The 19,739-nt window shown below is 39.4% G+C and overlaps 1 protein-coding gene across 12 annotated transcripts in view; it reads left to right on the forward strand.

Moving 5' to 3' along the window:
• The window catches only part of JADE1 (jade family PHD finger 1), a 149,539-nt gene that overhangs the window by 100,870 nt on the left and 28,930 nt on the right, over positions 1 to 19,739 (forward strand). For 5 of the 12 annotated variants that reach the window (XM_065597693.1, XM_065597694.1, XM_065597691.1 and 2 more), the window contains 4 exons: positions 81 to 158; positions 15,147 to 15,229; positions 15,348 to 15,422; positions 18,718 to 18,875. In XM_065597693.1, coding sequence (XP_065453765.1) covers positions 107 to 158; positions 15,147 to 15,229; positions 15,348 to 15,422; positions 18,718 to 18,875 — 368 coding nt within the window. In that variant the 5' untranslated portion in view covers positions 81 to 106. Of the gene's footprint in view, positions 1 to 80; positions 159 to 15,146; positions 15,230 to 15,347; positions 15,423 to 16,200; positions 17,900 to 18,717; positions 18,876 to 19,739 lie in introns of all 12 variants that reach the window. The other 7 variants (XM_065597695.1, XM_065597696.1, XM_065597697.1 and 4 more) reach the window with 5 other exon arrangements.

Here is a 19,739-nt window from a genome sequence, read left to right on the forward strand (position 1 = left end):
TAAATCCTGGAATGCCATCCGAAACACAACTTGCTGGTTGTGTATTATCTTGGGTTAAGTGCTGTCTCATTGCTTTACAGGCCACCAGCTGTTTCCCGTGGAGATCATGAAACGAGGTCGGCTTCCTAGCAGCAGTGAGGATTCTGATGACAATGGCAGTAAGTGCTCCTTTGTTGTGCTTGGAGAGCACTAGGTTATGAGTTGGTTGAAACCATACTTTAATATAATATTTTACATGACGGAGGTATTTTGCATAGCAGCTGGGTCACAGAAAGTTGGGGGAGAACACAAATATTAGGAAACTGTTCTAAAATAAAATATTTTCAGAACAGCTGAGCTATATATAACAGGATGCCCCAAGACTTGCTGTTGATTATAGAGTGTTTGATAATAAGGTGAAACAAAGAATTTTTTAAAGGTCCTTTGTGGTGCAAGCAATACAGCTTATCATTAAAAGAACAGAATTAGCACATCATCAGTTATTAACATTGTTGACTTAATTTTAATAGAGGGACAGAAGTTTGCTCTAAAATTGGAATTTTTTTTGACTATTTCATACTCTCCTTGTACAATGGGTGCATATAATTCTTCTACCTCAGACTTTTATAAGAATAATTATTTGTGACAAACTTTTTTTAATGAATATTAAAGGTTTCCTATGTTTATTTTGGTGTTCTTAACATTAGTGGATAACATACATTCAGGAAAAAAAGAGTTTGATTTGTTCAGTAGTATGGGTGTCTCTTGGCAAAATTAATATGAGCTACTTAAAATATCTCACTTGTTCAGATAATGGAGAATTGGTATTCTTTCATTTTAAAAGAAATTGTGACATAGTGGTGGGGTGGGAATTGTGCTAAGATTCTTTTTCGGGCAAGTCAAACAAGTTACTTGTATTCTCCAGCTTTGTAATTTATACAGTTGTCAAAGGCATTATCCTGGTTCTAATCTGGTCTACATGGGTACATGTTGTCTTGGACAAAGGGTGCTATATATGTGCAAAGCGTTATTAGGCAAGATCCTGAGGTCTTTAATTAAAGCTTAAACCAAAACTCAACAGAAAGTTATTGGGAGACTTTCCACTGACTTCAGTAGACTTTGAGTCAGGCTTTTAGGCCCTGATCCTGCAGCAGGAGCTATGAAAGTGGACTCCTACACCCATGTGGAATCTCACTGACAATAGTGGGGACCGGCCTATGTAGACCTAATATCAGGACCTACAACTTAACCCTTACATAGGCAAACTGCTATGGAAATCAATGTGTGAAAAAAGGAGTGGAGAAGGTGAAAAAAGAAAAACTGACTGTACTAGGAGTTTGCCTGAGTAAGGAGTAGATTTTAAAAAAAACAAGTAAGGGCTTTTGGGATTTGGCCCCTTAATAAAGCTGGGAGAACCTCATAGAGTTGGAGATTTTGAAAAATCTATTAAGCTATTTTTGGATTTGGGAACAAAATGTTTTGGTATTATGGTAAAACAATTTAAATCCTTCCAAAGAAGAATAGATAAAAAAGAAGCAAAAGTCTTTCTATAGAGAATAGAGAGTAACCCTCAAAATTCTATATACAGTGTATTTTCATTAGAATTTTCTTCTCCCTCCATCCACCCTCGAACTCCCTTTTTTACAGTCTCCCTGTATTTCACTTTGATCATTATTTGTGCCATTTTCACCATACATCTTAATCTAGTTTTTACTCTGACCCCTTTCTGCTCTTTGTACCATGGACTTTTTAAAGTAGAACCTGAACTAGATAATCTTTGAGTTGAAGTTTCAAACTGTGACAGTTGACTGGGTCTGAAATTCAGTAGAACAAGTTCACTCATCTGTTGTTGTTATTTATCTAACTATATCACTGCTTTGTATATTGGAATATCCATCTCTTCAAAAGTAAAGTTGTGTTTTTCTAATAATTACACTCATTTTTCAAAAAATGAGTCTGATACATGCTAGTCAGAGGTCTAAGACAGCTAGCTAGGATAAAAAATACCTGTGTTTTTATGCTCACTGTGATTTAAAGGAAAAAAGTAGTAGTGTACTATTTATTACGCAGTGTTAACTAACAAATTGATAAAGTATAACTTAGTAGTAGATCTTGTCAAATAGTTCAAAATGTATTTGTTAAATTATTTGATAAATACCTGTCAGATTTTATTAATATTTTCTCCAAATATTATTTCAAGTATATACCACTTCCTTCCTCTCTCTTGCTTTTGTTGCACTTTCTTTCCAGGCTTCACTTGGCTTCACTCGGCTTCACTCTAGCTTTTCTTTACTATTGTCTAAAATTACTTTGTAGTTTGAGACACAAATCCAACATATGCATTATGCTAATCTGTAGACCTCAAATCAAGAATTTCCCATGAAATCTGAGATGATGTGTGACATAATGATAAAATCTCTGACTTGTCATTCTGAGAGGCTTCAGCATCCACAAGGACATCCCCTCTGATGCAGTGGTCACTGCACCTTCCACATTTGTTTTTTCGTAGGTAATCTCTGTATGTATACACACACAGCTCTTCACAGCTGAGCTTCATTTTCTGACTGTCTATAAGAAACATCCTTTTATTCTGGACGTGTGCTAAGCGAAGTCAGGACCCTCTTTGTTTCCAGGCAAGAAGCAACCATAATGGTCCAACTCTGGAAGTTCATAGACCTAGTTAATTTTCAAAACATTCTTGCAAGTAGCTCCACCCACCAGAAAGCCATGGAATGAGGATCTAGTGCAGGGGTAGGCAACCTATGGCACCCGTACCGAAGGCGGCACACAAGCTGATTTTCAGTGGCACTCACACTGCCCGGGTCCTGGCCACTGGTCCAGGGGGCTCTGCATTTTAATTTAATTTTAAATGAAGCTTCTTAAACATTTTGAAACCTTATTTACTTTACATACAACAATAGTTTAGTTATATATTATAGACTTATAGAAAGAGACCTTCTAAAAACGTTAAAATATATTACTGGCACGCAAAACCTTCAATTAGAGTGAATAAATGAAGACTTGGCACACCACTTCTGAAAGGTTGCCGACCCCTGATCTAGTGAGTTACTAGGAACTAGGGTGACCAGACAGCAAATGTGAAAAATCGGGATGGGGGTGGGGGATAATAGGAGCCTATATAAGAAAAAGACCTAAAAATCGGGACTGTCCCTATAAAATCAGGGCATCTGGTCACCCTACTAGGAACATATACTAAGCACAATGATTGACATTCTGGCACTGATGAATCCACTCTTTCCCCATTGGCTACTCTCTTAAGTAATATAATAAGCATCACAGGCAGTAGTAGATGTTTGAAGAATCCTAGTTTTAGGCCTTGTCCTCCAAGTTGTAAATTTGCCAGTGAGTGGGATAAAAGATTTTACTCTCTCTGCTTCACCTTCTCCTCAGGCTTTCTCCTCGTTGGTCAGATTATTAATCTCTATTGTTCTCTTAATTTCCAGAGTCAGACACACAATTATTTTATCAGCAGTCTCTTTGATTTGCTTCACTAGTAGTACTTGCGACAAGCATTTATTCTGCAGTTTAGTTAGAGTCTCCCTGTGTGATAAAGCACTAGATAGAGAATTTTCTGAACTTTCGGCCTCTACTTTTTTGTTGAAAGATTTCAAGCTTTTTACAAACCATTTTTCTCCTCAAAGACTCCAGAAGCACAAGACAATTAAATCTACTATTCCAAGCACTTCAAACAGCTGTCTTCTAATTGAAAAATTAAAATTTTAATCAACACTTAGTTGGAATCCTCTTGCCTAACATCTGCTGCTCATCAGAGTTACTAGTGCCTCTTGACCTCCAGTGAGCTTCATGCACTCATGCCACATTGCATGGTGCAGTACTACAGCTTTAGAGTTTGCCATTGCTGTCACTGAACTAATTGGCAAAATTCCCATTGGGATTAATGGGTAGGATCGGGCACCCAACTGTTAGACTATTCATCCTTTGGTTGTGGGTTTTTCAAGAGACAACTCAATGGGAAAGTGTGGCCAGGCATCTTGGCTTCAGTTTGAGGCCGAGTGTGTATCATTTGGGGCTAACTTGTCCACTGATGACCCCTTAGTGCCGACCCTAACTTGTCCACTAATGCCCACTCTAATACCTTTTACCTTAAAGGGAATAGGTGCTTTATTTTCCTGAGCGCAGAAGCCTGCATATTCACAAGGCAATAATAATAATAATAATAATAATTAATGAAAAACAAGCCTTTGTCATTCATTCGGACTTAAATGTGAAGGTAGAGTTTGTGTTTTAATATTTTTCTTATTTTAAAAATCAACAGACTCTGGTGTGATTATTTGCATTTAGTTTAATACATAGAAGCAAGGCTATGAATTCAGATTTTGTATAAATACATTCTCAGAGAATGGGAACCATAATACCAGATACTGTTTGAGTGACAGGGAAACTATAACCCTATGACTAGGGCCCTGCCAAATTCACGGCCATTAAAAATGCATCACGGACTGTGAAATCTGGTCTTTTGGGTGCTTTTACCCTATACTATTCAGATTTCATGGGGGAGACCAGTGTTTCTCAAATTGGGCGTCCTGACCCAAAAGGGAATTGCAGGAGGGTCGCAAGGTTATTTTAGGGGGTTGAGGTATTGCCACCCTTACTTCTGCACTGCCTTCAGAGCTGGGTGGCTGGGGAGGAGCGGTTGTTGGCTGAGCGCCCAGCTCTAAAGGCGGTGTCCCGCCAGCAGCAGCGTAGAAGTAAGGGTGGCAATACTGTACCATGCCATCCTTACTTCTGTGCTGCCGCCTTCAGAGCTGGGTGGCCGGAGAGTAGCAACTGCTGACTGAGAGCCCAGCTCTACAGGCAGCAGCACAGAAGTAAGGGTAGCAATACCATACCATGCCATCCTTACTTCTGCACTGCTGCTGGTGGCAGCTCTGCCTTCAGAGCTGGGCTCCTGGCCAGTAACCATCGCTCTTTAGCTGCTCAGCACCGCCGCCAGCAACATTAGCAGTGCAGAAGTAAGGGTAGCAGTACTGCAACCCTCCCCCTACAATAACTTTTTAACCCCCCCCACAACTCCTTTTTGTGTCAGGACCCCTACAATTACAACACCCATGAAATTTCAGATTTAAATAGCTGAAATAATGACATTTACAATTTTAAAAATTTTATGAAATTGTCCAAAATGGACCATGAATTTGGTAGAACCCTACCGATATAAAAGGCCTGGATGCAAATACAACCCGAGACACATTTCCACAAATCCAAGTCCCCTTTCTCATGCTTCTTCTGCTGGAGGATTTGCTAATCCATCAACTTCATCTCAATTGGCACATCATTACAATAATAATAATTGTAGTGGCATATTATGATCTGATAATCCTTGCGATGAAAAAAGACACATCATCAAAACGTAAAAAGCAACAGCCTCCCCTCTCTAATCAATGTTTATGTTGCACAAAAATAAAATGTCATCAATAACTGTCCAATTACTGCTCTTGAACCGTATGATCCCTGTGGTGTCTTTACAGCAATTTCACACAATTACACTACGTGTGGCGCTAAAATGGTGAACATACACTATCCACAGTAAGTTAACGCAGGTCCCCTCCTGTTCTTTCCTCTCTCAGCAGTATACATCTGAATATTTTATTATTTTTGACAATGCACATGTGACCTTGCATATGCACATATCTCATTTTGTGCCACTCCTCTAAAAGTGTGGAGAACTCATGGATCCCATGGGACATTTCATACTCACAGGGCCCACTTTAGTTCTTTCCTATTGTGACGTCATTCCACTGCAGTAATTTCTGACATTTTATTTGCAATGTTGTTGTAGACATGCTGGTTGCAGGATATGAGGAGACAAGGTAGGTGAGGTGACACATCTTATTGGACCAATCTCTGTGAAGCTCAAAAGCTTGTCCCTTCCACCAAAAGAAGTTGGTCTGATGAAAGATCTTACCTCACCTACCTTGTGTCTCTGAAGTTTTATTGTTAATTTAATTGCAGATTTTCAATGTCTATTTGAGTACCATCTGTATTTGCATCCATATCGCTATGTGATCTTGTCAGATCTTACAACCTAAACAAAATTGGGTATGCTCAGTATTTGAATAGGAGTCTTGTAAAGAAAACTCACAAGAGGCGGCATTGATGATTAAGGATACGATTATGTCACGGCAGTTACTGTTGCTATGAAACTATGACTGTTGCCATTTATATGGACCCTGCTGCCATGCATTAACAGTCTGTTTGCTTTGATCAGTTGTGGTGCATTAACAATTCATTAATTTACTGTGATCTAGTCCTCTTTGAAACAGGACCAGATCAAAATTGAACTAAAAACTGTTAATGTGCGGCAGCAGGGTCCACAGTAACAGTCTATTCATTTGCTTTGATCAACTACCGTGCATTAAAAGTTCCTTCATTTTGATCAGCTACTGCACAGTAACAGTTTGTTCATTTAATTTGTTCTAGTCCCATTTCAAAGAGGAATATTAGACCAGAGTGAACTAATCAGCAGTGTCCACAAGGTTGCCATGACCACCATGTGAATTATCTATTTTTTGCCATGATTGTGCCATGAATTTTGTTTATTTTTACCATGACAAAGTTGTATCCATAGTGATGGTTGATTCATTATATGGGGCTTGTCCTTCTCAATAGTACTGAGCTGATGTCCAAGCACACTACGTAAAGGCAGTATGCTCCTGAAGGTGCAGTCTTACAGATTATTGTTTATTATGTTATAGTGCCCAAAAACATATTAGGGACTTCTAAGAAGGCATATTCCCTGCCCTATACATCTTCAGATAAGATGTGAAACTCTATGGAAGATGTACATATTGAAGCTGTTATTGGCGAGCACTCTACAATATACATTATCTAATGTGGAAGCAAAATCAGAGACACATTCAGCACAGGTTGTCATTGCAGAAAGACAGGCCATTAAAGCCGAAAGTTAGGTAGAAATAGAAAAGCTTCAAAGGATTTAGAGCTAATACCCTAATTAACACCAGACCTGGGATCTCAGTGAGAAATTCTTTTGCTTTGGAGATGCAAGCTAAAATGCAATGTAATCAGAATTGCACTCTTATATCAAAGTCCTGGTCGTCCCTAAAGGTAACCAGGACATAGCAGAATCCAAGGTAAAAAATAATGATTTCCTTAATATAGGTTCTGATGAAGAGTAGATGTGTATCTTAACTTCCCTATGAAGAATCCATCTGAAGAATGTGGCTTCTACTAATGGATATTTGGTCATTGTAATAAATGATTTGGAAAGGAACCGAAACAAATATGTTGTCAAATGACAAAAGGGGATTTTGTTTGAGATGCAGAGAATCCTTTCCCTCTATATGGAGGGCCTATTACTCAGGCAAAGTGAAGAGATTTCCAACTCTAAAGGTGTGCTTACAGCCATTTTATACCCAACCAAACTGTATGGATACAATGTCCAAAATTGACCCATAATTACAGGTATCTTAATTTCTGAGGGCACAATCAGAGACATCCAAGGCCTGATTTTCAGAACTGTGCACAACTTCCATTGACATCCCATGATCATCACCTCAAAAATGAGGTCTTTTTAGTTTAGTGTTTAAATATGGATTTAGATGCTTGATTTTAGGCTCTCACAGTTGAAAGTTTTGGCCTAGGTGACTTGCAGTACAGAAGATGATCTATGTTTTCTGGGACAAAAAGTCTGCAAAGTAGCTTCTGGAGAGAACTAAGTCTAATGGTGATGAAAAATGAGGCACCTGTCTTCAAACTGCATGTAAAATACCTTTTATATTGTTCCTTTTCAATCTTTTTTTTAATTAGACCACTTCTTTAGTAGTCATAGATAGGGAGGGCCTACCAAATTCATGGTCCATTTTGGTCAATTTCACGGTCAGAGGATTAAAAAAATCGTAAATTTCATGATTTCAGCTATTTAAATCTGAAATTTCACGGTGTTGTAATTGTAGGGGTCCTGACCCAAAAAGGAGTTGTGGGGCGTTTTGCAAAGTTATCGTAGGGGGATTGCGGTATTTCTACCCTTACTTCTGCACTGCTGTTGCTGGCGGCAGTGCTGGGCAGCTGAAGAGCGGTGGCTGCTGGCTGGGAGCCCAGCTTTGAAGGCAGAGCCACCGCCAGCAGCGGCACAGAAGTAAGGATGAAATGGTATGGTGTTGCCATCCTTACTTCTGCGCTGCTGCCTGTACAGCTGGGCCTTCAGTCAGCAGCCGCCAGTCTCCGGCCACCCAGCTCTGAAGGCGGCAGTGCAGAAGTAATGGTGGCATGATATGGTATTGCCACCCTTATTTCTGTGCTGTTGCTGACAGGATGCTGCCTTCAGAGCTGGGTGCCCAGCCAACAGCCGCTGCTCTCTAACCAGCCAGCTCTGAAGGCAGCGCAGAAGTAAGGGTAGCAATACCTCAACCCCCTAAAATAACCTTGTGACTCTGTGCTACTCCCTATGGGGTCAGGACACCCAATTTGAGAAACACTGGTCTCCCCCTCTGAACTCTCTATAGTATAAGGTAAAAGCACACGAAAGACAAGATTTCATGGGAGGAGACCAGATTTCACATTCCGTGATGCGTTTTTCCATGACTGTGAATTTGGTAGGGCCCTATATATAGGAAATGATATGTGGACTTATACATGTGCAGCTATGTCTTTACTAAGAAGAATGGGGGAAATTAGCCTTAGAAACTCTTCTGCTGTTTACTTTGTGCCCCTCATGTTGGATCTTTATCCTGTAGTTTGACCATTGGCCAGTTGAGGTATGCCTGAAACAAGGCTTTACTGTGAAGAGTGGCAGCTCAGGCAGCAGACAGGGAGACTAAGGCTTGGTCTACACTACCCCCCCTAATTCGAACTAAGGTACGCAACTTCAGCTACGTGAATAACGTAGCTGAAGTTCGAAGTACCTTATTTCGAATTAGTTCAAACTTACCTTGGTCCACACTCGGCAGGCAGGCTCCCCCGTCGACTCCGCGGTACTCCTCTCGGCGAGCTGGAGTACCGCAGTCGACGGCGAGCACTTCCGGGTTCGACTTATCGCGTCCAGACTAGACGCGATAAGTCGAACCCAGAAGTTCGATTTCCAGCCGTCGAACTTGCCGGTAAGTGTAGCCAAGGCCTAAGCATTTCCTTTTACTTCTCAGGCTGCAGATCTTTCTGACAGAGTGTGGTGTTGGCAGCAGTGTCTACTCTACCTCAAAGCAATTCTGGAAAAAGTGTAGGCAGCTGGAAATGCCAGCACTTAGCAAAAACAGCAGCCAGGCGAGCATCCATGTCAGAAATGTTTTGCACTGTTGTGCTGCTTGGTTTAGTGATGTAGCAGAGTTGTATTTACGATAGGAAAAGTGTGTTCAGACTCCCAGTGTTCTCACGCTTTGAAGTGTTCAGAGGCTGTAGCAGCCTCTAGCTCTCTTGGGACACTGTTGGATGCCTTACAGGTGGTTTTACAACAGTGTTATGCATGATATACAGTATAACTGAATATCTTCATGCTGAGTGGAATATTGGATGATGGGGAGAATTTGCTAAGATTTTGGATGTGCTTTGGTAGCACTAAGGACTTCTCTGTTTTAGTGGGCTTTCTAAAATCCAAACATTTTTGAGTGGTCATTTCACAAAGTGATATAGTTAGAGACAATCGTTTTTTCTTTTCCTTTTAAAAATTCTATTTTTTTCATAAAAATACATATGTGAAACATATGTCTCCTCTAATTTCTTGATCACACTTTTCTTCTAATACTGAAGGAGCTGTATTTTTGTAATTTCATTAATAGTGTACAAGTGAAAAAAAGATATGGCTTTGGCTAATGTCAGGCACGTAGTTTCTGAAGATAATATAGGAAAGTGGCTCTACTTATATCTTCCTATCAGCCTTGTTCCTTGTCTCTCCAGTGCTATGGTCTGCCAAAGCCTTGCTTCTCTTAACCAGAGACTGTCCATTTATTTTTAATTATGCCTAGTTAAATAAATTTTCTGGTGGAGGGAAAACAAAATGCAGACTTGAAGTAAGGGGCTGATTTGCCTCTCATTGAAATCAATGGGATTTTTGCATTGACATCAGTGGGAGTTGTTGGATCAGGCCCAAACAGACTGATATAAACCACTCTGGCACCCCTGAGGAATTTTTTTTTGGTTTAAAAAAGGAGTTTCCTAGGGGTCTCTGTTCCCAATAATACCTGGATGCTTTGTATGCTTAACTCCCAGTAGGTGTTAATGTTAGCTGCTTGAATACATACATTGCCTGTTAATAGGAAGTATATAGGTCCCTTAAGAGTATATATTTATATCTGATTTTCTAATGCTGATTGGATCGTGTATTTTGGGTAATGCTTTGTTAGTTCTGAAGACTTAAAGTGAATCACTGTGATTTTATTTGTAGGTTAAATACAGCACTTTGATCAGACCATCCTCTCACTGCCTATAATAAAGTGTCATGGTCATCCATTAGTTAAAAAGATTTCCCATTAACTTGTAAACCAGGCTTATGAAGATGTATTTTAGGGTCAAGCTGCCCACAGAACAATTTGGCCCACTCGTAGAAGGAAAGAGATGTTAGGATGAAGGATTCCAATTTTCATTACTTCTCCATTGTTTCTATACTCAGGTTGATGTGCTGCAATGGCTGCTACACTCTGTGCTTTAGAATTGTGTATTTCATATTCACTATAGAACGTGGATTTTGGCATGTACAACAACTGTGATGGAGTTACCGTTTGTCATTAATCTTCCATCTGTTATAGAATTAATTCATGTAGTATACAAGAAAGATTTCTCCAAGGTAAATTGGTTAGTTAGGAATGTTTTATTTGTAAAAACCCCCAGTGGTGCAGACTTTTGATATCTCCATTTGATTGATCGATTTTTTTTTTTTTTTTTTTTTTTTACAAAGACTGGAGTTTAACTGTAAAACGTTGTCTTGATCTTTGATGGCTTGCCAGTCTCGATCACTGTCTTGTGCTTTTTTCTCTGAAACTGGGGAAACGTGTGAATTACTGGTGGGAGAAGAGTATTTTTTAGAAATACATTGGTTACATAGAAGTTGTGCAACTTTAATACTGAGGATTTGTTTTGTCTGAAAAATACCAAGAATCTCTCTAAAATACAGATTCATGTGTTCTTAAGTTTATCTACAGTGCATATAATACAAAAGCACCACATTGTTTCTAGACCTGCTCCACAACTTTTATTTTAGCAATGACAGGTAACCACTTTCCTGTAATCCAGGAATGTCCTTCAGTACATGTAATTGGACATAAAAATCAGGTCATTTATCAGTGAAATATCTGTAATTTTGCCTATGAACTTTTTCTTTCAGTGATTATTAAGAGATCACTCTGCTACCAAATTTCGACTAAAGGGTGGAAATGAAAAGTGATTTGCCTTTCATGCTTCCTTTCTTTTCCCTCTTATGGTTTTCTTGCTTATTTCAATATTATTGTTCCTGGGTTACCCAAGGAATGGAGAGATGTAACTAGTCAAACCCCCTTTGTTGAAATGCTGTGGCTTGATCCTTGTTCCATTGAATCCAGTGATATCTTGCCATTGATTTCATTGGAAGTAGAATCAGATCTTTCCTTTCACATATTATGTGGAGTAGTTATATTTAGTCCTGTTGTGTCACTTCTTTTGCTCCTTTAATTTGTTGCATTTGTGTTTCTAAATGATGTTATCTAAAACTGTTGATGTTTGCATCTGTTATACTGCATGCTTAATAATTATTTATTATGTGTTTGTTTATTCATTAATTGGATGTTTTTCCCTATTAACCTGTGCCAGTGGTCACTTGTTAACTACGGTTGCCTGTCCTAATGGTCAGTAAAATCTTAATTCAGTCAGAAGTTCCCCCACATTTGTTGCATGGTATTATAAACAGCCTGTTCTATTGGCCAGAAAAAAAACCCAGAAGCCTCATTGGTACCTGTTATTAAAAGGTTACACTATATATTCATCAGCTAAAATGTAGGGTGGGAGGAAACAATTATTCTTGAATTATGTTAGAAACTTTGTACTGTCCTTCATTTTAGGAAGTGATTAGATTTTTGGGAGAAAATATCAGCCACAAATATACTCTGTAGTGGTCTGGTCTAATTTGAATGATTCCTCCCAGAATGGGGAATCTAGTGTAAAGTTTCTATATTAACATAAGCATGTCAGAGCAATTTAGGAAGTAATATTAAGATTTAGGAAATGGTGGTAGGATTTGAGTCTCCATGCAGCACTAAGAGGTCAGGTCAGTGGCCTACCTGTAATGTTCTGCACTATTGAGATTAACAGAATTATATTTAGGATGATGTTTTGTTTTGTAGCATCTGCTAGTAACAGAGCTGAGAAATATTTTGAATTAACCAAAAGGATATTAATGAAACAAATGGAGACAGAAGATATGCCAATTATTATTTTTGCTACCCACCTCCAGTAGCTTCCCAAGGACATACACGCGATCTGAAAAATCTATCCATTAGCAGCTTGTTTAGAAAAAGCCATATGCTTGGTTTCTGTCAATCTCCAATTGATGTAAACTTATCACTAGAGCTGAATTAAAGCACATAGTTAAAAATTCAGAAGTATATCACATTGCTGCTGTTCTAATTTTTCCAGATGCATGCATCACTTGTGAACAACTGTAACAAACTTCCAGAGTTACTAGCTGTGTTACTGGCAGAAGCTACAGAATAAAACAACATCTTGTTAATGGAGTTTCTCATTCAGTACCCTGAATGCAAAAAACAAACAAAAAACCCCTCCAATATATACGCAAAACCAGCAATCATATCCACCTATGGATTGCTGCTGCAACAACCTAATTAGCCAAATATTTCATTAGCTCTCACTGTAGTCGATCAGACATGAATGTTTTTGAGATTGGAAAAATTATTAGAATCTGGACAACTAGGTGCAAAACTGTGTGTGGCTGTGTATGTTAAAGGGGCATAGTCAATTGGAAAAGCATACTTCTCTGAATTATTTTTACTTATATTTTTAACAATAACATTTAAATACTATAACTGAAAGGGACTAAAGAGAAAAATAGTTTAATGTGTTTTTTTCCCATTCATTTGCTATGTGCATTTGTCAGTTCTTTATGGTTGGTTTCACCGTTTACCTTGGATAGCCAGTCAGAGTGAAATTCTCCCCTGTGCTAAGGTCCAGCAGAAGACCAGTGCACCACTTAAGTTTCACTTCAGGTCTCAAAATAGGTTTTAAAGGAGACTTAAGTGGTACATAAACCTTGTGTTGACTTTCTGCACGTAAATGAATCACCCTTAGTTACTTTCCTCTGTTTTGTGTGGATCTTTCATGCAGCACAAGAAAGAGAAAAACATTTTACTGTATCAAAATGTGACTGTAAGACCAGACAAAACAAAACAACAATGGCAAGGAGGACTCAGGGTCATGTGAAGTACCTGCAACAACTTCAAGTATATGTCTCTGTGGGTGCGCCCACTGTATGAGTGTATGCACCTATGCTCTCTTGACCGGAAATTATAAATAGCAGCGTTTGCAGTTCCATATCGGTGCAAAGCAGTGCCTGTGCTCCCAAGTGAGGGCATATAAAGAGACGCGGACCCCAAAATTATTAGTTTTTACATTGAATGTATCCCTTTATATCACTATTTTCTGATGGGCTTATCCTAAAGGATATGATTTCTATCCAGTTGCTACACACATTGACTTAACTTGTGCCACTGTGAACATTCCATGTACCATCCATTGTTTACCACTCTGTAACAGAGCATTTTTTTAACCAGGCTTACAAATGTGTTACTACCTGAAGACCGTGGAAGGCCAAATGTTGTAAAATTATAGTTTAGTGGATGCTTCTGTCCAGCAACTATGTATTATCTCTTTCGAGTGACAGTCTTGTGAAGTCAATTTACATTGAAAATAATTTTTTGTGTTCCCAGTAGAGGGAGGATTGAAGACCTGTTCTTATTCAGCTTTCATTGCCATATTACTTGCATACTACTGCAGGTTTCTGTTGAGTGATGTGAGGCAATACTGCTCTCATGGGCCGCAGCTGAAGCCTACACATTGCTCCCAGCACTTACTGGCCGAGATAGCAAAGAACTGAGTATTAACCTTAAGGCCATTGTGCCAACCCCGCTTTGTTTGTTAATGTTTAAGACTCAGAGCTGTGGAATCTCTGCAGTGCTGTCTCTGGTTATGTGGACACTCTGATCTCCCCATTACATCCTCTGTGTCAACTTCTGTGCTTCATTTTCCAGTCCTTCCTCCTCCTTTGTTAACCACTATCATGCTAATCTATTGTCTCTTCCTTTCGTCATTGTCATATAGTGTGACTTGAGTTACATTTGTGTACCTTGTCATGCCAATAAAGTGTCATTTGATTAAATTAAATTGATCAGCACAGGCTCACCATAAGCAGGTTTTGCTCACAGGTTTTGTGCTGGTCCTGTGGTGTCATAGCATTTCTAGTGGGATACATTCTCCGCCCTCTCCCTGACTTCAGATAGAATAATCTTCCTAAAAGCAGATAAAGGCATCCACTCCGTATTGAAGAATGCTGGGACCGGGGGAAATAGTTGGTCCTGAGTATAGTGACTGAAGAATTCTACATATAAAAACCCCATGACACTGCTCAGTAATTTCCTCATGCCAGAAGACAGACAGACACATCATATAGTCTTAGGGTTCCTGGGTGTAGAATGGCTTTCTGTTTCACCTTGAAAAGAACTCCATCATAAGAGAAATCATGGGGACAGAGTATGTTCTGCATGGATGTGCTGGGACATCAGTACATTAGCTTTGAAGATTTCATCTCAGGCTATCCACAGACGTCCCAGCTAGTTTTTAATCTTAAGGAAGTGATTTGTGTTTGGATCAGTATTGCTCAAATAAAGAACTGTTGTGCCATAGATTTTCTAACATGATGCCTATAAAAGTGTCATTTTTGTGAAGCCAATAAATATAGCTGTCGGGATAAAAAAAAATACATGGAAGTGATCACAGAAGTGCTAGACTGAGCCAGCAGTTTTCCCCTGCTTGTTCATTATGAAACAGTCTTTTTGAGGTGTGTGATAAAAGGCTGAATCTTGCTCTACTTACTCAAGTAGTATCATTGAAGTCAACTGGCCTACTTGTGTGAACAGCGTGAGCAGTCTTTTTCTGACTGATGAAAGCACTCATTTCAGTTGATCATTTTTATACCGTAGGCTTGTCCACCTGGTCCCAGCATTCCAGATCTCGACACCGGAGGAATTCATGCTCCAGACATGAAGACCGAAAACCTTCTGAGGTATTTCTGGAATTATACTTGCATTTTGCTACCTCTATCTAGTAAAACACACACATGCCTTGTTAAAGAATAGATTTCTTCCTAATCATATTTTCTTTCCTTTTCTGCTCCATCTCAGCTGGCACCCAGCAACCTTTCTTCTGGCCAGGAGATCAGGGAGTTCAGCTGCTACCACAGTCACTGCCAGCATCAAGTTAGTTTTTAGCCATGAATATTGGGCTAGTTTGGCACCAGCCCAACATAGCTCTGAAACTTTCTTTCTTTCTTTTAGTGGTTTGGGTTATTTGTTCTTGATTTATGGTGAACAGTAAAAGTTTATTTTTAGTAGTTTCATAGCCTTTACTTGGCCTTAATTAATAGTTTTTATTTGTTAACAGACTTGTCAAACCAGACATCTGTCTCTTTTAAGCTTCATATGCAGTGCTTTGAGGAATTCAAATCAAGGAAGGAAATGTAAATCAATTTGAACTTTTTGGGTGGGTCATTTGTAGGCACCAAATGTATATGACCCACTGCATACAAGTTTGCAGATGCCCTTGCCTGAACTGGTCTGAGACAATCATTAGACCGCAGACTGTATTGTGGCTGAAAACAAGGTATTTGCTTCAGAAGGTGAAATTTCTTGGGTTAAGTCATTTTCACTGTGTCAAAGTACTTTAAATGCTTCAGTGGCTGATGTTGGGGGAGAGGCATATTTAGCTAGATTTCATGATGACAGTGTACTTCCTTCACCCCAGGGATAATCAGTTTTTCATGGGGGAATTATGTACACTGTTCAGTGTATTAAAAACACAACAAGAGAGCCATTTGACCATCAAGTAAATGACCAGAGATAACTTTTCAAATCCTGATCTTGTCTTTCTTGGCCTAGTCCTATTTTTGTGATGTTTCTTTCTCTCCTCATGCACACATACTAACCTGTGGCTCTTCCAATATTCTATTTTTTTCCCTCCCTTTGCCTTTCTTCCCAGTCTGAGAGGTCTTTCTTCCACTTCCCCCAAGCTCCTGTTTGTTCTTATTTCTTGGATTGTCTCAGTCTGCGACAGCATGCTATGCTGATTCCAGTGTGCCAGCAGATAAGTGACACTCATTAAACTCCCAGGGTGAAATCCTTGCCTCATTTGAAGTCAGTGGCAAAACTCCCATTGACTTCAGCAAGGCCAGGATTTCACCCTCTCTCTGTCTCTGAAGTGAGTGCTGTGTGCCACTTCTTCAGAGATAATAATTTTGTAAACTTCTTTTGGCTCCAGGCCCATTGATTGCATCAGAAATTAGCAGAGCAGCAAGGATAGTGACACAAGGCAGAGAGTCTTGGAAAGGATTTTCTTGATGGTCAAGTATTCCATTAACAACTTCTTGTGTAGTAGCCAAAATAACTAGCCACAAGCTATCAGACTGAAAAATTTTCATATCTTGTTTTTTACTCAAATCACTAGAAGTCCAAAACCTTATGGCTGGCTCTGCTAGTTTACTGGGAGAGTGAGTTTGTTTTGTGGATTCTGTTTCATTTCTTGATTGCAACCTCACAGGACTGATAGTTTAGATTTTTTAAAAAACGTTTTATTTTATTACATTACCTATATTCATCCTTTTCTTCTTTTCTTGAGAAACTTACAAATTAATACTTAATTGTAGTGGGATTTATTGTTACAAAAATGCAGACTTGCACCTGAAATTCAAAAAATGTCATCACTGGGTGTAAACAGTTTTGAAAAATAAAAATAAGTAACACTTGGATGTTCCCCAGTGAGAAATCCAGGGCATAACAGAGAGAATGAGAGAGTGGGAAAAAAACATTCGGGCAAATCATGTGGCCAGGCTTTTTATACTGTATTTCGCTGTAGAGATTTTTTTCCCCTAATGATCAGACTAATGATCGGTTCCCTAAAACGTGTAAAAAAATCATAGATGACTTATTGTAATTTGAAGTGTTTTAATGGCATATGAAAGAAGCCACTATCCCCAGGGAAGGCAGCCTTTATGATTTGTGTAACCACAGTGGACGCACATACCTTACAGATTTGTGCTTTATCCACAGCCAAACACAATTATTGTCAGATACTAACACAAAACAGCCAATATGGAAGTTGGATTAGGGATTCAGCACAAGAGTAGCAAGTGTGAAGTAAATTTGCATCATTAGCAATGTTTGGAGAATCTAGGATCAGTGTCTTGCCTTCTTGAAAATCTGCCTGAAACTTCATAACTATACAGTATGGAGCTGGATATGTGCCTTGCTGACTATAGCTGCCATAAACTGATGAGTTTGCATATGAACTTTTCTTGTGGTTTTCCTGACTGGTGCTGGATGGGCTGATTCCCTTGTTCTGTTTGGCAAAGGGCTTGGTTTACAATCTTACATTTTTGTTTTCATTGCTTGTTTGCTTTAAAACCTGTTGCACATCCATTCCTTTGCATGTGGCATTAATTAGTTAATGTATGTAAAGTGCTATTGAGATAAAAAGGGTGAAGTATTAGTTATTACTGTTACGTAGCAGTTTTGGTTGGGGGCAAAAGGGACAGGGAGCGCTGGAAGATGTCTAGGCAACTGCTGTCTTGCTATTCTCATGCCTGCGATATCACCCTTCAGTTTCTGCTTCACTGAGAGGCAGTGGCAAACCAGGCAGAATGGAGCTGCCACGGCAGCAGCGCAGCATACTCCTCACAAGGGTGAATCCATTTTTATTTCCTCCTATGGCTTGTTAAAGACTGCATCCCTGCTTGTTTATGGCTGATAACCCAAAACTCGCCAGACATCTTGCAGGTTTTAGAGGCTGATGCCTTAAAAAGGCAAAATGGAATTGTATGCGTTACAATGCAGATGGTAGATGAGCAAACACTAGTGCTGAATGTGGAGATGCCCCAAGAGATCTAGTCTGAAGCTCGATTTAGTTGATCTTTAGGGTAATTTAAAAAAAAACAATAATTCAAGACAAGCTGCCTTGCTTAGAATTTGCTATTGCAGCTGGTCACGTTACAGTCATATCTTGTTTTCTACCATCGACGATTTTTAGAATTCTTTTGTATTAGTCAGGGATCTCGTAATTTGAAAAGCACAGGGCTCAGTCCTGGTCCTATTTAAGTCAGTGGGAGTGTTGGTACAGTGCTCACATGGAACCGGATTGGGTCCATTGTTATTGACAGGTAATGCTACAGTTTTGGTGCCTGATTGTGAGAGGCTTTGAGCACCTGCAATTCTCATTAAATTTAGAAGGAGTTAGAGGCATGGGGCACCACTCAGGCTTATACTTCCTTCACAGTGTGAACATTAGGAGTCATAGGGCTGTCAGCCTTATGTTCGTTGTATCTATGTCCCCTTCTCTCTGCCCCCTGATGTGAAGGTAAATGACTGTCCTGTAATAGGCTTTTGTGTTGGTACAGTGACCTTGTTATGCACTGCTCCATGGTTACCCTGGAGCTGTGAATCATAGAGTGTAAATATCAAATGTCAGTGTCTCTGTTCTTTCTCTTGGTTGGTTTCTTTGCAGGTGTTCAGAACGGACTTGATCACTGCCATGAAGCTACCTGACTCCTACCAACTGAACCCTGATGAGTACTATGTGCTGGCAGACCCCTGGAGGCAGGAGTGGGAAAAGGGAGTTCAGGTGCCAGTTAGCCCGGGGGCCATCCCCGAACCAGTAGCCAGGTATAGTTTGGAGAAATATAAACAAACATATATACGCTTAGGCCATCAGTTATACATCTGGATGCCTAGGTTCTAAATTAATATTTAAGCATGTAGTTAGAAATGGCCTGATTTTCAGAGGTTGTGAACAAATCCTTTGCCTCCTATTGAAATCAGTGGGCATTGCCGCTGCTCAGCATTATTGAAAATCTTGCCACGTCTTTTTAGGTAGCTGAATATGAATGTAGGAGCCAAATTTAAATTACAGACCTTGGAGAAAACTGCTGGTTTTAATTTTGGTTTTATGAAGTTTTCTAACCTTTTTCTGTTTACTTATAACTTAAATTATCTTGTACAACACTGCAACTAGATTTAAAAAACTCTCAAATTATTTGGAGCAGTCAGGTTGGGCACATAGTTAAGCTCCATAAATGTGAGTGCTCACATTTGTTACTGTAATTACCGTAATCTTCCCTCTCTTTGTTATACTTGCATGTTGTGTCTTGTTTCAAATGAGACTGTATGCTCTTTGGGGCAGGGACCTGTTGCAAACATCTTTATTATGTAAGGTAACTTCATTGTACTCAGTTATAACGATTCATTAATGCATGTAAACGTTGTTGGTTGTTTGTATTGTGGCAGTGCCTACAGGCCCCAGTCATGGAACGGGAGCCATTGTGCTAGGCATGGTACACACTCACAACAAAAATATGATCCTTACCCGGAAGAGCTTTCACTGTTCAATAGCTTAATTGGCTGAATTCTGTGAGAAGATAAAATGAGGGTGGAGGTGAGAAAAAGCAAGAACTGTCACATATCATTGTTTTTTTTTTAAGGAGAATACATTCTGAACCAAACTCAAAATTTCAGAATTTTTGGTCATGA

This window comes from Chrysemys picta, chromosome 5 (genome assembly GCF_011386835.1).
Source record: "Chrysemys picta bellii isolate R12L10 chromosome 5, ASM1138683v2, whole genome shotgun sequence".
Classification (NCBI taxonomy): domain Eukaryota; kingdom Metazoa; phylum Chordata; order Testudines; family Emydidae; genus Chrysemys; species Chrysemys picta.